At 27.2% G+C, this 12599-nt stretch overlaps 1 protein-coding gene across 1 annotated transcript; it reads left to right on the plus strand.

Moving 5' to 3' along the window:
• Positions 1-6647: 6647 nt before the first annotated feature.
• Positions 6648-10246, plus strand: LOC129981286 (uncharacterized). Its single transcript, XM_056092060.1, has 5 exons — positions 6648-6834; positions 7387-7451; positions 7538-7621; positions 7709-7901; positions 9752-10246. The coding sequence occupies exons 1-5, from the start codon at positions 6781-6783 to the stop codon at positions 9854-9856; spliced, it is 501 nt and encodes a 166-aa protein (XP_055948035.1). The 5' UTR covers positions 6648-6780; the 3' UTR covers positions 9857-10246.
• The last annotated feature ends 2353 nt before the right edge of the window (positions 10247-12599 follow it).

A 12599-nucleotide genomic window follows, 5' to 3' on the forward strand; every position in this document is an offset into this window, starting at 1 on the left:
ACAATCAAAATGGCTGAAAGTGTTACATATGTTGTTAACTAAGTCAACTTAACTTTCAGTCTTCGCTTTACCCCAAAAAATTATTTGATAATAACTAAGATCTCCAGTTTTTGTTAAGACTTATTCATGGAAATCGTTAATTGAAGACATTTTAGAATATGATTGTTTTGAAGAGAATAAACAAGTCCAATTTCATTTTCCTTGTATTTATTTCAGATATTTTTCATCTAAGGAATGGCAGGCTAGCAGCATCATTTGTAGATTTTCAGGAGCTTTCATAATTAACTATTTTGCTTAATCCAGCTTTTTATCCAGGAGAGGCAAGATGATTCTGTCCCTTCCAACTAAGAGTTCATGATGACATTTCTTTTTCCAACAATATAATGTTTTCTATCGTAAACCATGTTTTTTTTTTTTTATTCAGGCTTATTGCTTATCTGCTATCTCGTTGGCCCAAGAAGCAGGGATATTTTGTGTTGTTCCTTTATTAATCAAGGAGAAAGTTACCTTTTTTAAATCTATTGTATTGAACATACATCCTGAACAGTTGCATATTGAAATCCTTGAAATTTAATATTCTAAATGTGTGGTGAATAGCATAAGCCAGTTAACAACGACGCTACCCTAGCAATTGCTTTTGTATTCTGGTCATGTTACCAGATTGCGAACCACAAGGACCCAGGTTCTATCCTCATTCATTCCAATCCGCTAAAAATGATCAATGCTATAACATTCTTCTTACATTTTTATTGAATGAACTATAGACATTAACCAATATTTGTTGTGAATATGTACAAGCATACACTTCAAACTACCCTTTGAGTGAAGTGCAGTCTGTGGAAAAATATTCATGAAGATACATTTTTAGCAGAAATTCTCTAACATCTTGACAAAATGCGAGACAGCTTTCTTGAGGGAAGACAAAAAAAAGCACTATGATAATAATAAGTTTAACTTAACTATTATTATATGATTGTATAATAAAGCATTTCTTAATTCAGATTCATCACTTCTCAAAAAATAAAGTGGACAGAGGAAACTATGAAATCAGTGCAACAAATATAATCAAAATCAGTTTTTAAAAAATTCGAAGCAGGAAATAAATTTTTTTGCTGTTGTTATTGACCTATTGTGTTCGAAAACGGGCAGAAAAATGTGAAGTAGGAAATTACACATTAAACTAACAAAATGTTTAATTTTCATACCAACGAGAGTGTTCATTTCTTAATCCTCTCAAACAATATAGCACCTTCTTTTCAGTTTTCTTTATAAAAGTCTGCATCCCTTGAACGTTTCACGAGGTAGGTGAGTAGGTAGGGGAGAGGCCAAGAATTCTCTAAAATCACGGAAAATCCATAAGAGTCACGTCTCTCTCTCATCTGAACTTCTCCATGCGTTCGTTCCAAGTATGCGGGCTGTTACTGAATATATAGTGTTTCATAGCATACTAAAAAAATCGAATATGAATTTTGGACACCTCCCTTTCAATTGAATGGATATAAATTTTAGAACACGTCTAGATTTCTGACAATAAAATTATGTTCCGAATTTTATTTATCAATTTCTTTTTACGCGTTTGAGTTGTGCTCAAATACACATGAAACATGAATTGATAGTCAGACTTCTTTTCTATAAATTTCTTTCAAAATTTGATTTGTTCTAGATCCAAATCCAAATTTTATCACTCTAAATAAATGCGTTGCATTTTTTAAGTTATCGTTTTCATAGATAGATATAATTTCAAAAATGTACTTTTCAGTGTTATGAAGTTCTGAAGTGTGGTGATTAGCCAAAATCTCGAAGTTATTTCAGAAAATTATAATTAGATTCATATCTTGCTTAGTAAATGCATCCCATAACGAGCGATTCTCATAATGAACGTAGAAATATGTTTAAAACGACTCTTAACAAACGATGTTTCTTAGAATAGCTGACGAGGAGACATTGAAACATCACATGCAGGATCGTCCTGCATCTTTAGTGTCAATCTGTGTTTATTGCTTATTTGAAGAGATTTCTTAGGTTTTGGCTTGATAGCTATATCGAATGCGATTCCGAGAGATTTCATTAAGTGTCTGTGAAACTGAAATCTACAAGATTGCGTCTCTGATCAAGATTATGACGTTAAATATGGTTAGCAGCGACATCGAAGAGCTTATGAAAGACCAGAGCAAGAATTACCGAAATGTTTGAGGAGCTATCACAGCAAAAAGTTGTGAATGATATTTTGTCAGGAGAGAAGAAATAATAGCATCTGTAAAGTAACAATCTTTCAATGAAATAAGGAAGATGCTGAAAGCATGGGAAATTATTGCATCGTTCTTTGAGAAATTTTATCCGAATGAGGCAGTAATACTATGTCTTATTTTCGTCAACTTTTGAAGCACAATTAGAGACAAATGTAAAAACACATGCATTATAAACAATATAATTATAAATTTGTTGAATGGTTGTTTTTCAGAATGCATTATCGTATTGTATACAGATTTTTATGGAAAAGAATCGTTTCGCTTAACGAAAATTTCGTGTTATGAGTAAGATCTGGAAACGAATTAAGTCCATTAAGCGAGATTTCACCGCCTATACGTAGGATAAGATTATTCAAAACTATTGCTTCAATTACCAATGGCTTTATCTTCCTTGTAAACAATGAATGTAATCCTTATAAACAATGAATAAAAATGTTGAACATAAAACTCAAGAAAGATTGAAGTTTTGTATATGAACCTTTATAATTACCCCATGTAAATTTCTTTGTCATATAGGTAATATTTATACGGTAGTCAGTTTGGATAGAATGTAAAGCATTTCTTAAAAGTACCCTCGGTTCATTCATCAAAAAGCAAACAAAAAATATTAAAATTAAAAAAAAAGCGTGCATTTACATCTTGTAATAAATATGATAAAACAATGGGTACAAACAATGGGATAAAGTGCATTATTTATTCAGTCCATATATAAATTTACAACATGAAATGTCGTTAAGCATGTTAATTACAGTTTTGGCAACTGCTCCATTTTGCAACGCTTGGAAAAAAATAATAATAAAAAATAACTGGTCGTGAAGACTATCTAAATGAATGTTTCTTTCAATAGAAAATAAATTTTATTGAAATCAAAGCACGCAAATTAAAATTGTGGTTATTTTATTCTTATCAATTTGGTAAGAATAAATTTTGTATATGTTCCTTTATTATATCAAAAATCAAAGATTTCATTTGTACAAATATTCACTTTTCATAAACCGGGGCTGATTTCGAATTTGTATCTAAAAACTTGAAATTATGAGGGCTAAATGAACAGTAAATACATTTACGAAATGTATTGAACTCTCAAAAAGTGATCGAGATTCTTTTCACGAGCTGCAACATCTTCGTTACATCATCGGCGTTTGGAAGTACGAGCATTCTAGAAACTACGTAACTTATTTCAAACTGCGGAGATGGGTGAGACAAGTTAGAGAATATTGTTTTCGGTAAGCGAATGTAACCAACAGAAATACTTTAAAAGCGATTTTCTGCTATATTTCCAAAAATGTTCAATCCATTTTCACGTTATCATGTTCTATTTTTAAAATGAATTTTTCGGATTTATGGGGATTTTTCAAAGTGTGGGAATTAAATATTTTGATGTTTAATATACGTTCTCTTAGTATATTTCGCACATAAGAAATTAAGATAAAAAAAAGGAATTAAGTTTTTATATATTAGTAATCATCCGTCATATTCTATATCCACTTTTATCCAAATTCTTATAGAGTCAGTAAAAATTAGTTATACTCTCAACTCTCCTTTTTGAGTCGATTAGTGAAAATCGGATTATTAAACTCCAAGCAAACTCTACAAAAGCAAAATAATTATATATAAAAAAAAGTTTCTTCTTGGCTAAATTAAGTGGACAAAGGCGGAACTTGAAAAACTTAATAAAAGTAAAGGTTCATTCAATAAAAATTAATTATTGTTTGCATAGCAGCCATGATTTTAATAAAGATAGTATATTTTGTTCCGAGAAGAATTACACAGCTTCTTCCAATTCCAATAACTACAGAATAATTATTTAACACTTTCAAGACTGATTTGCTTTTTACTTTCTCGTGTACGAAGTATACAGAAAGTATTGCAATTATCAAAAAATTTGAACGCGAAATTTTGACGAATCTCCTCGTTTTAGACCACCATGAGTTCATAAAATACATTTTTGGAAAATATCTGTTTGTTTGGCCGTCTGTCTGTGATAAAGATAACTCGAAAACATTCTGAGATAAACGAATGAAATTTTGGTATATAGTCTTAACATCATATTTGTAAATTTCTATCAAATTGTGGACAAATCTGATTAGAGGAAGTCTGTCTACCCGGATGTTTGAATATAAGTTAACGAGATTACTTCAAAACGAAGTCAGCTATATAAATAAAATTTTGTATATACATTTACCATCTATTGCGTAGACATATGTCAAATTTTGAGATAAATCCAACAAAGAATTGATCTCCTGTCGGTTTAAACTTTCAGAAACATATAAACGCAATAACTCTTAAAAGCAGTGACTTAAATATATATGAAATTTGGGATAGGTTTTTGTGATTACAGGTGTAGTTCTGTGTAAAAAAATTTTTTCAATCGGTTGGTCAAAATGCGTTCTAAAAAACATGTCCGATTTTTGGATACTATTAACCAAATACCAGAGATTAATCACCTAAATACTCGTCAAGATCATGCGATAATGGGTTCGGTAAAAATGCTAAATTTTTTCCAAAGGTTACTATTTCTTAAGTATTGTACGTCAGTGCCATGAAAGGTGTTCTCTGAGATAAGACCTTTATTAGAGAGTATGAGAGAAATTTTGGAAGACTGTTCCTGCTTGTTATTATTCAAAATGGTGTTACTTTATATTTTACTAGCCGCCTTTGGCGACCAGCCGGTTCGCCAATCTTAATGTTCGTTAAAATTTTAATAATTAAATATTTTATGCAATTCCAACTTTAATAGATTCTTCAGTAAAATATTTTAAAACTTCAAATTTTGATAGTCATATAATTCACTCATAATATTATAAAGGCCTTCAGTCATAACGTGATATGTATCTCTCTAATTTTCTGTTACCCCTCATTGAATTTATGCTTTAAATTAAAGTGTAAAGGATTAATCTGCAATTAATATAATAATATTTTTTACTGAAACAAAGCATTTTTTTAATAATATGATTACTGATAATAGAGTCACTGAGCGTTTAAACTTTATGGGCACTAAAGAATATCTTTCTTAATTTATATAATATCTCAAGAATTTGTCAACAAAATTTTCTCAGATTCATCATGAACGCATATTCATTAACAATGTTTCATTTTAAATGCATCAAACACTAAGAAAATAAAATGAATCGTTTAAAATAATCGGTCGAAAACAGGTTTAAAAAAACTACTTAAAAAACAATGTACTTAAAACTATAAGCATATATCAAAAAATATATAACTAACATAAATACAATTTAATTACAAAAGCATGCAACTAACCTAAAAGTAATTTAAATCGTCCGTTTGATAATGGTTGCCATGCCAACAATCAGAACACAGTGCGCATGCGTGAATTTTCTTCGCCTTTTACGGTAACGCAAATGCGTGAATTTTTCTACGCCAGTTGGGGTAACGCTATGCAGATTATACATTTTTAATTTCCTTTATTCTGTGTTATTTTAATTCAAAAGTACTTCAGAATGAATCTGAAACATGGATTAATTAACAATGTTTAATTTTAAATGCATAAAACATTAAGAAAATAAACAGAATCGTTTGAAATAATCCGCCGAAAAATCTTAACCCTAACCTCATTACTGTTGGGAGAAAAAAAGAACTAAAGCCTAAATCATTTGGCGTTGGGGAAAATGGAAGATTATTTTGGCGGAAAAGTTGGCGGTGGGGAAAATGGAAGATTTTTTTGGCGGGAAAGTTAGTTTTTAATTAATAATTAAAATTCTAATTAAAATTTCAAAAAAAGGGACCCCAGGTGCACATTCCCGACCTCTAAGGTATACATGTACCAAATTTGGTAGCTGTATGTCAAATGACCTGGCCTGTAGAGCGCCAACACACACACACACACACACACACACACATTGAGCTTTATTATAAGTATATAGATAATGATTGATCTGTAAATTTTAGTTTACATATCTGCTTTTTAGAATGTCCTGATCTTGTCATCGTCCAGTATAGTTCATACAGATTCAAATGTGTCGCTAATATCTGGAAAGCTACACTTTTTAAAATTATGTTGATTGGTATAAAATAGAAAATATAAATTAAAAAAAATAGATATGAAGTATGATTTTTTTTTTTCCACTTATGCCCCCTAAAAATTACTTCAAAACAGTTTGCTGGGAAGTAGTATGAAATAGAGCTTTACAGGTACAAAAATAAAATTATTGAAGACGTCTTTGCTGATTTTTTTTCTGTAATTTAGTTGGGAACCTATTTCTGACTAAATTTTAATTTTACGGCTGTACTTTGTTTTATTTTGTAATAAATTTTTTTAACCACTATGCTGACAAATCACCTTATTCACAGAAAAAAACATATTTGTTTGATATCGATGAATTCGATATGTTTAGTTCTGGATTCACATCGTCACCGGTCTGCTCTTTAATCACATGACAATGTTTGTGTGATGTTATCGCAGCTTATAAAGTCAGTCAACCCCCGTATGTCATTCTTTTCGTGTTCTTATAATGATTTTATAATCGGTACTTTTATTTTGTTCATTTTTAAGCAAATTTATTAAACCATGGGATCTATATGCAGTTTATGTTGTGGTAACAGTGCTGATGACATATATGAGGTAAATAAACGCACATTGTTCTATTTAAACTTTCCTTTTTTCAGAATTGAATTTTTTTGAAAGAATTAATATCTTTTATTCACTTTTTTTGTAATTTTATGCGAAATTTTTACATAAATGCTAGATAGATTTGAAAAATAGTTTTATGTTTTCTATTATTTTTACCATTTCGAATTCAAATAGTTGTCGAATACAAAAAAGAATTTGAATGTATCTGAAGAATATTTATATATAAATTATTATTTGCCTAAAAAATGATTCCACTCTTGAAATATTAAATATAAAGCCTTATTATCTAAATGGGTAAGGCTTATCATGAATACTTTTCGAAATGTAGCTGATGTATCATCTTAATTATTCCGGAATACATTTATCTTTTTATTCCCTTGTTATTTAATCAATATTCTTAAAGCTGCATTTGCTCTTTACATTTGGCTGTAATTTCTTTTCTACAAAACATTTTTGAAATGAAATGCGATTAAAAATATGACATATGGAAATTTAGTACTTTAAAAAGTGAGAAAAAAAAACTGATCATAATAATTCTTTTAGGATGAACATAATGACAAAACAAATCTATTGGGAAACCCTGTTGGAGAAAGCACAAGGTCAGCTAGGTCAGTATGAGTGCAATGACCTTAAGTATATATGCAGCTATCATTGTTCAAGAAGTTTATTATAATTTTTTTTTTCTTTTCTACAGTCAAAATATATCTAATAAACATGCCACAAATGGTGTTGGAGACCATCAAGAAAAATTGAATAGAATTTTGCAAAAAACGGCAAAGTATGTTTAAAACTTTTTTAATTTTAATTTTTATGAAATTATAAAATATGTCTATTTTATACTATTTATGTTATGTTATTTTTGCAGCAGCTACATTGATGTGCCAGCCTTAAATTCCTCTGTGGAACAAACAACAGATAAAACCAAAGACTATGAATCTAAAATTCGAGAAAATTTAAAAAAGCATGAATACACAGAGAAATCTAACCTGTTAGAAGATACACCACAAATAGAGAGAACATTATCTGGAGAGCCATTATCACAAGATGATTGCAAAATGGTAATTTTAAATCGGTTAAATGTATTCTTTGCAAGCTACCTGTTATATTTTAATTAAAATCTTATTTTCTATTTTCAGATTTTTTTATTGTAAAAAATCCTAATGTATTAATCTGTTTTATAATTACATAATCAATTTAAAGTTTAGATTTATAACATAATTAGTTAAAACTGTTTGTAAAATTAATTTTAAGTTTGTGACCTTGTAGATGAAATGAACATCTGTGTGGTAAAAATAATTGAGTATGAAGCTAATATAAATCTAGTTAATTTTTATCGATCAGTATTTTTTAATTTGTGCTTCTTGTTAATGCATTGCAGAATTAATGTGTCTAGTTTCAATTTTATTTTTCTGAAGTATGAATATACTGATGTAATAGATTTTTATTATAAAAGGAAAATTAAGAATTTTTATTTTATGTAATATATTAAAATCCCATAATTATGTCCTTAATGTAGATATTACAAGCTATGTGTTTTAATCTTTTATGGAGGTTAGAGTTTTAGCTAGAATTCTGGAAGATAAAAATTGATTAATTCTAACTTTCAGAAAAGACTCTGAAGTGCAAGCTTTCCTGATAAACAGGGCAGCTAATTGATTTGTTTTAAAATGGTTCCTGCACCTCCTAATTCTCTTAATGGTGGCTAAATTTGAGGTTGCTCCTTTAGTTAAGAATTGTTTATTATTTCTTAATATTTTAGTTAGAATTGCTCTTGAAATTTTTGTTCTAGCTAATAATTTATCAAAAATAATCAGTTGAGGAAGTTGGTTTAAAAGCCATATTCAGGATCACTTTTTAATAACTGCCTTTTTAATATCTTGTATATTAATTTTTCTACTTTTTTGCAGTCTGCAAATGAAAATGCTGTTTTTCAATTTCAAGAGTATTTAGTTTGTAAGATGATACTATATTTAAAATTATATTAAATTAAATGAAAAATTATTAGTAGTATATTCAGAAGTAAATTAATTTTTCTATCAAAAGTCTGCAAGTCAAAATATATGTATTAAGTGCTAAAAGTAATATTTTAAGTAAATTAGAATTTGAATTGCATATTTCTTTCTTAATGAATGTCCAAGATCATTCTTTCATATGTTAGTGTACTTTATCATAAGTTTCTTTAATTTTATTTTTATGAATAGAACCTTATAATAATGCAGTTCTAATGAATTAAATTATAATAAGATGATGCTATTTTAATAAAACCAAAAATTAAAATTCTTGGTTGATAATTATACTTTGGAAATATTAATATTATGTAATGTAACTGAGGAATTTTGGAATTCTAGCTTTTTGAAGAAGTCATTGAGATATTAATTACAAAATTTCATCTTTACAAACATGGTGTAAGTAACGTTAAAATGTATAAAAATAATCAGTGTTGCAAATATTAAATTTTAGTAAAATCTATAGATTTAAAGTCTTACTAGGCAATCTTTGTTTAATGGTGCCTTGAAGAAGTAGAAGGGGGTGGAAACAATTTAAAATTTTGAAAGACAATTATATTTTCATTAAGTATATATATCATTTGATGAATTTCTGTATCAAGGCAATAGAATATATTGTAAATTAATAAAATTAATATTACCAAAGAAAAATATTAAAAAAATATTTATTTATACTAATGTTGCTAATTGCTGCTTCTAAAAATAATTTCACTATAAATTTTTATAAAATTTTTAGTTTAATTCTTATTTATCGTATGGTTTATTCTATATTTTATTTTTTTAACTATGCAGTTGTAGAATATAAGATAACCTTTTGCAATATAAAAGTTTAAAAAAAAGGCATTTTTATGTTGTGTAAAAAATTATGAATATTTAATTAAATTTCAAAATTTTTTTTATAGGTTAAAGAAGTCAGTTCATCAATTTTGGATGCTCTCCAGTCTATACAGGTCACAAATTCTGAAAATCTTGTTATACCATTTAATGCTCCAAAGGATAACCCATGAAATTTTTAGAAAATTTCTTTTGTGCAATGCCATAATGTCCCTATATACAATCTCATAGAATGTGATACAGTATTCTGTAAATATTTAATCATGTGTATATATAGAATAGATTCTAATTTTATACTACTATATTCAGTTGTAAAGAGTTTTAACTTTTGTACTTGATGATTGATTTGTAATTTTTTGAATTGACTGTACAAATAAGAATTTCTTTTTTGTATTCTAAAGCACTTAAATGTTGTACAGCTCTGTGATGTTTATTTCCATTGTTGCTTATGATCTTACCGTTCCAATTTTATTGAACTTCAAACTGTGTTAACATATCTTTAATCTTATTTTGTGCCTTTTTGCATATTTTCAGTAATAAACTATTAAATTGTTTTTTGAAAATTTCTTACTAAAATTTTATAATTCTGATTTTATCAATATTTATATATATATAATACAAAGAATTGCTGAGAATTTCAATGTAAAAATAATTTTATAAATATTTTTCATAAACAAAATCTCATTAATTTGATGTATGTAAGAGGGGAAATCAGCACAAATGTCATCCTTGACATCTGAAGAACTTAAAAAAATTATGATATCCATACCAAAATAGCCCTATTGTTGCTTTCAGACTAGGTGTTAATATAACTATCCAAAAACAAAATTAACTAGGCATGTTCTTTCTAATAGGAGATGGCCATAAGAAAAATTATTTCGGGTTTTATACAATTCAGAAATGAAAAACATCCTCATTTAGAAAGTAAAAACTAAAGAAACCTTTACTTAAGTAGTTGAAAATAAGATTTGGGAAAGTTTGTTGTAGGTTAAAATAAAGGTGATTTTAGCACATTTTTAATCTTATTTTCAAAATTAAATATTTTCACACATGTATATATATATAAAAAATGTATTGTGCTTTTGAAAGCTGATTCCAAAGTATTCATTGAAATTTTAATGGGTTTGAGGAAACAGACTGCTGAATATATAATTAATATTAATATAATTTCTAAGTAAATCTTCTAGTTTTATAATTTGTTTCCTTACTTCAGTATTGTATTTGTAGAATACTGAAGATTTCAAATGGAACTTTCTAAATTTCTTTCTTTTTTTTTCTATGAAAAGACATCTACTATAGTTTTCAATGGCCTTCTTGGGAATACAATTTTTTTCTTTCTTAATCAATAATTTAGCTATTATAAAGATAGCTAAAAACCATTACAAATGTGATATATGTATTTAAAAAAATATTTAAATCTAAGTTGATTTCTTATTTTTATTGATTATTTGATTGAAATCTTCAATTAATATTAAATTTAAATAGCACAAAAGAATGTTGGTATCATATAATTTCTCCAGTTGCTGAACAATTCTAATGCATAAGTGAAATTCAATAAATACTAATGCATAGTGTGATGGTGCATAGTTATTTTTTTAGTTTATTGTAACTAAGATTATTAATTCATCTATACTTGCTTATAGAATATTTTGTGTAAATGCTACTCAAATATGTTTTCAAATACAATAGGTAAATAGGATTACAATAGGACTCGATGAATAAACATAACTTCATTAATTTGAATATCAAGTCCAACTTAATATACATCTACTTCAAATAATAAACATAATATGGATTAGGGTTTAACTCTGTATATGTTCAGTTGAAATTTTGATAAAACTGAAATAAAAGTTACTTTTATTTTACTATTATTAAGCTTAAAAAAGATGTAATGCTCTGGTAATAATGAAGTTCACTGAAATTTTTTTCCTGAAACTTTTTTCCTTGTATTCTTAATTAAAATGTATAGGTACAATTTGTCAAGTTATTCATTTTTTTTTTATTGCAATATGTTTAATGATTCATTTATATACGTTAATAATGGATGCAGTAATCTGGCATTCCTTATAAATTCAAAAGAAGAAAAAAATGAAACATTTAGTTTTTTGAAAATAATTTAACAAAATAAATATCCATTATTGAAGATGTCAGTAGGAAAATGTATATTTAAGAATATAAATTGGATGGCTTAATTTATATTCTTAAATGCTTATTCACTTTTTAAAAAAACTTTAATAATTTGTGATTACCTACATGTGTTCAAAAATGAGTCCTAAAAATACTTAAAACATATATGAATTCTCAGGCAAGTATATACACCATTTGACTGCATTATATAATTTAATTTGATTTATCACAAACTTTTCTTTTAGCTAGCAATAGCAGATTTAGGCAATTTACGACCCTGAGTATTGCACATTATGAGGCCCTTCTTTTAATAATTTTAGTTGAAAGAGTTTTATATTTCAATATATTAATTTAATGATTTACTTTAAGCTAATTTTTTATCTCGGAATTTTTGTGAAATGCGTATTTTTATTTAATTACTAGCTACCTTTGATGACCAACTCACTAGGAATAACAGTTGTGTATAATATCAATTAATAATTTATATTAAATATAATTAATATTCTCTTAACAAAATAGCTTCATGCATCAAATTACGATAAGCTTATATACTATAGTTGTATTATTACAATAACCTTACGTCTATTTTGTTCATTGGATATATGAATCTTTTTTTTTTTTTTGCTTTCTCATATATATTTTTGTTTTTTTATTCCCATGTAAGCTACATAGCTATTAAAATTGAATTCTTTATCGTTAGCTTTCAACATTGAAAGAAATTCACATTATTAAATATTTGAATGAAACAGTAAAAGCAGTTTCAACCATGGAAGTCATTATAGAAAATTG

Source organism: Argiope bruennichi, chromosome 8, assembly GCF_947563725.1.
Source record: "Argiope bruennichi chromosome 8, qqArgBrue1.1, whole genome shotgun sequence".
Lineage (NCBI taxonomy): Eukaryota > Metazoa > Arthropoda > Arachnida > Araneae > Araneidae > Argiope > Argiope bruennichi.

What these genes read in the sequence shown, in the direction of transcription:
- LOC129981286 (XM_056092060.1), top strand. Translation starts at nt 6,781, where the DNA reads ATGGGATCTATATGCAGTTTATGTTGTGGTAACAGTGCTGATGACATA. An exon ending in GTGCTGATGACATATATGAG is followed by an intron (nt 6,835 to 7,386) that starts GTAAATAAACGC and finishes TAATTCTTTTAG; the next exon opens with GATGAACATAATGACAAAAC. An exon ending in CACAAGATGATTGCAAAATG is followed by an intron (nt 7,902 to 9,751) that starts GTAATTTTAAAT and finishes TTTTTTTTATAG; the next exon opens with GTTAAAGAAGTCAGTTCATC.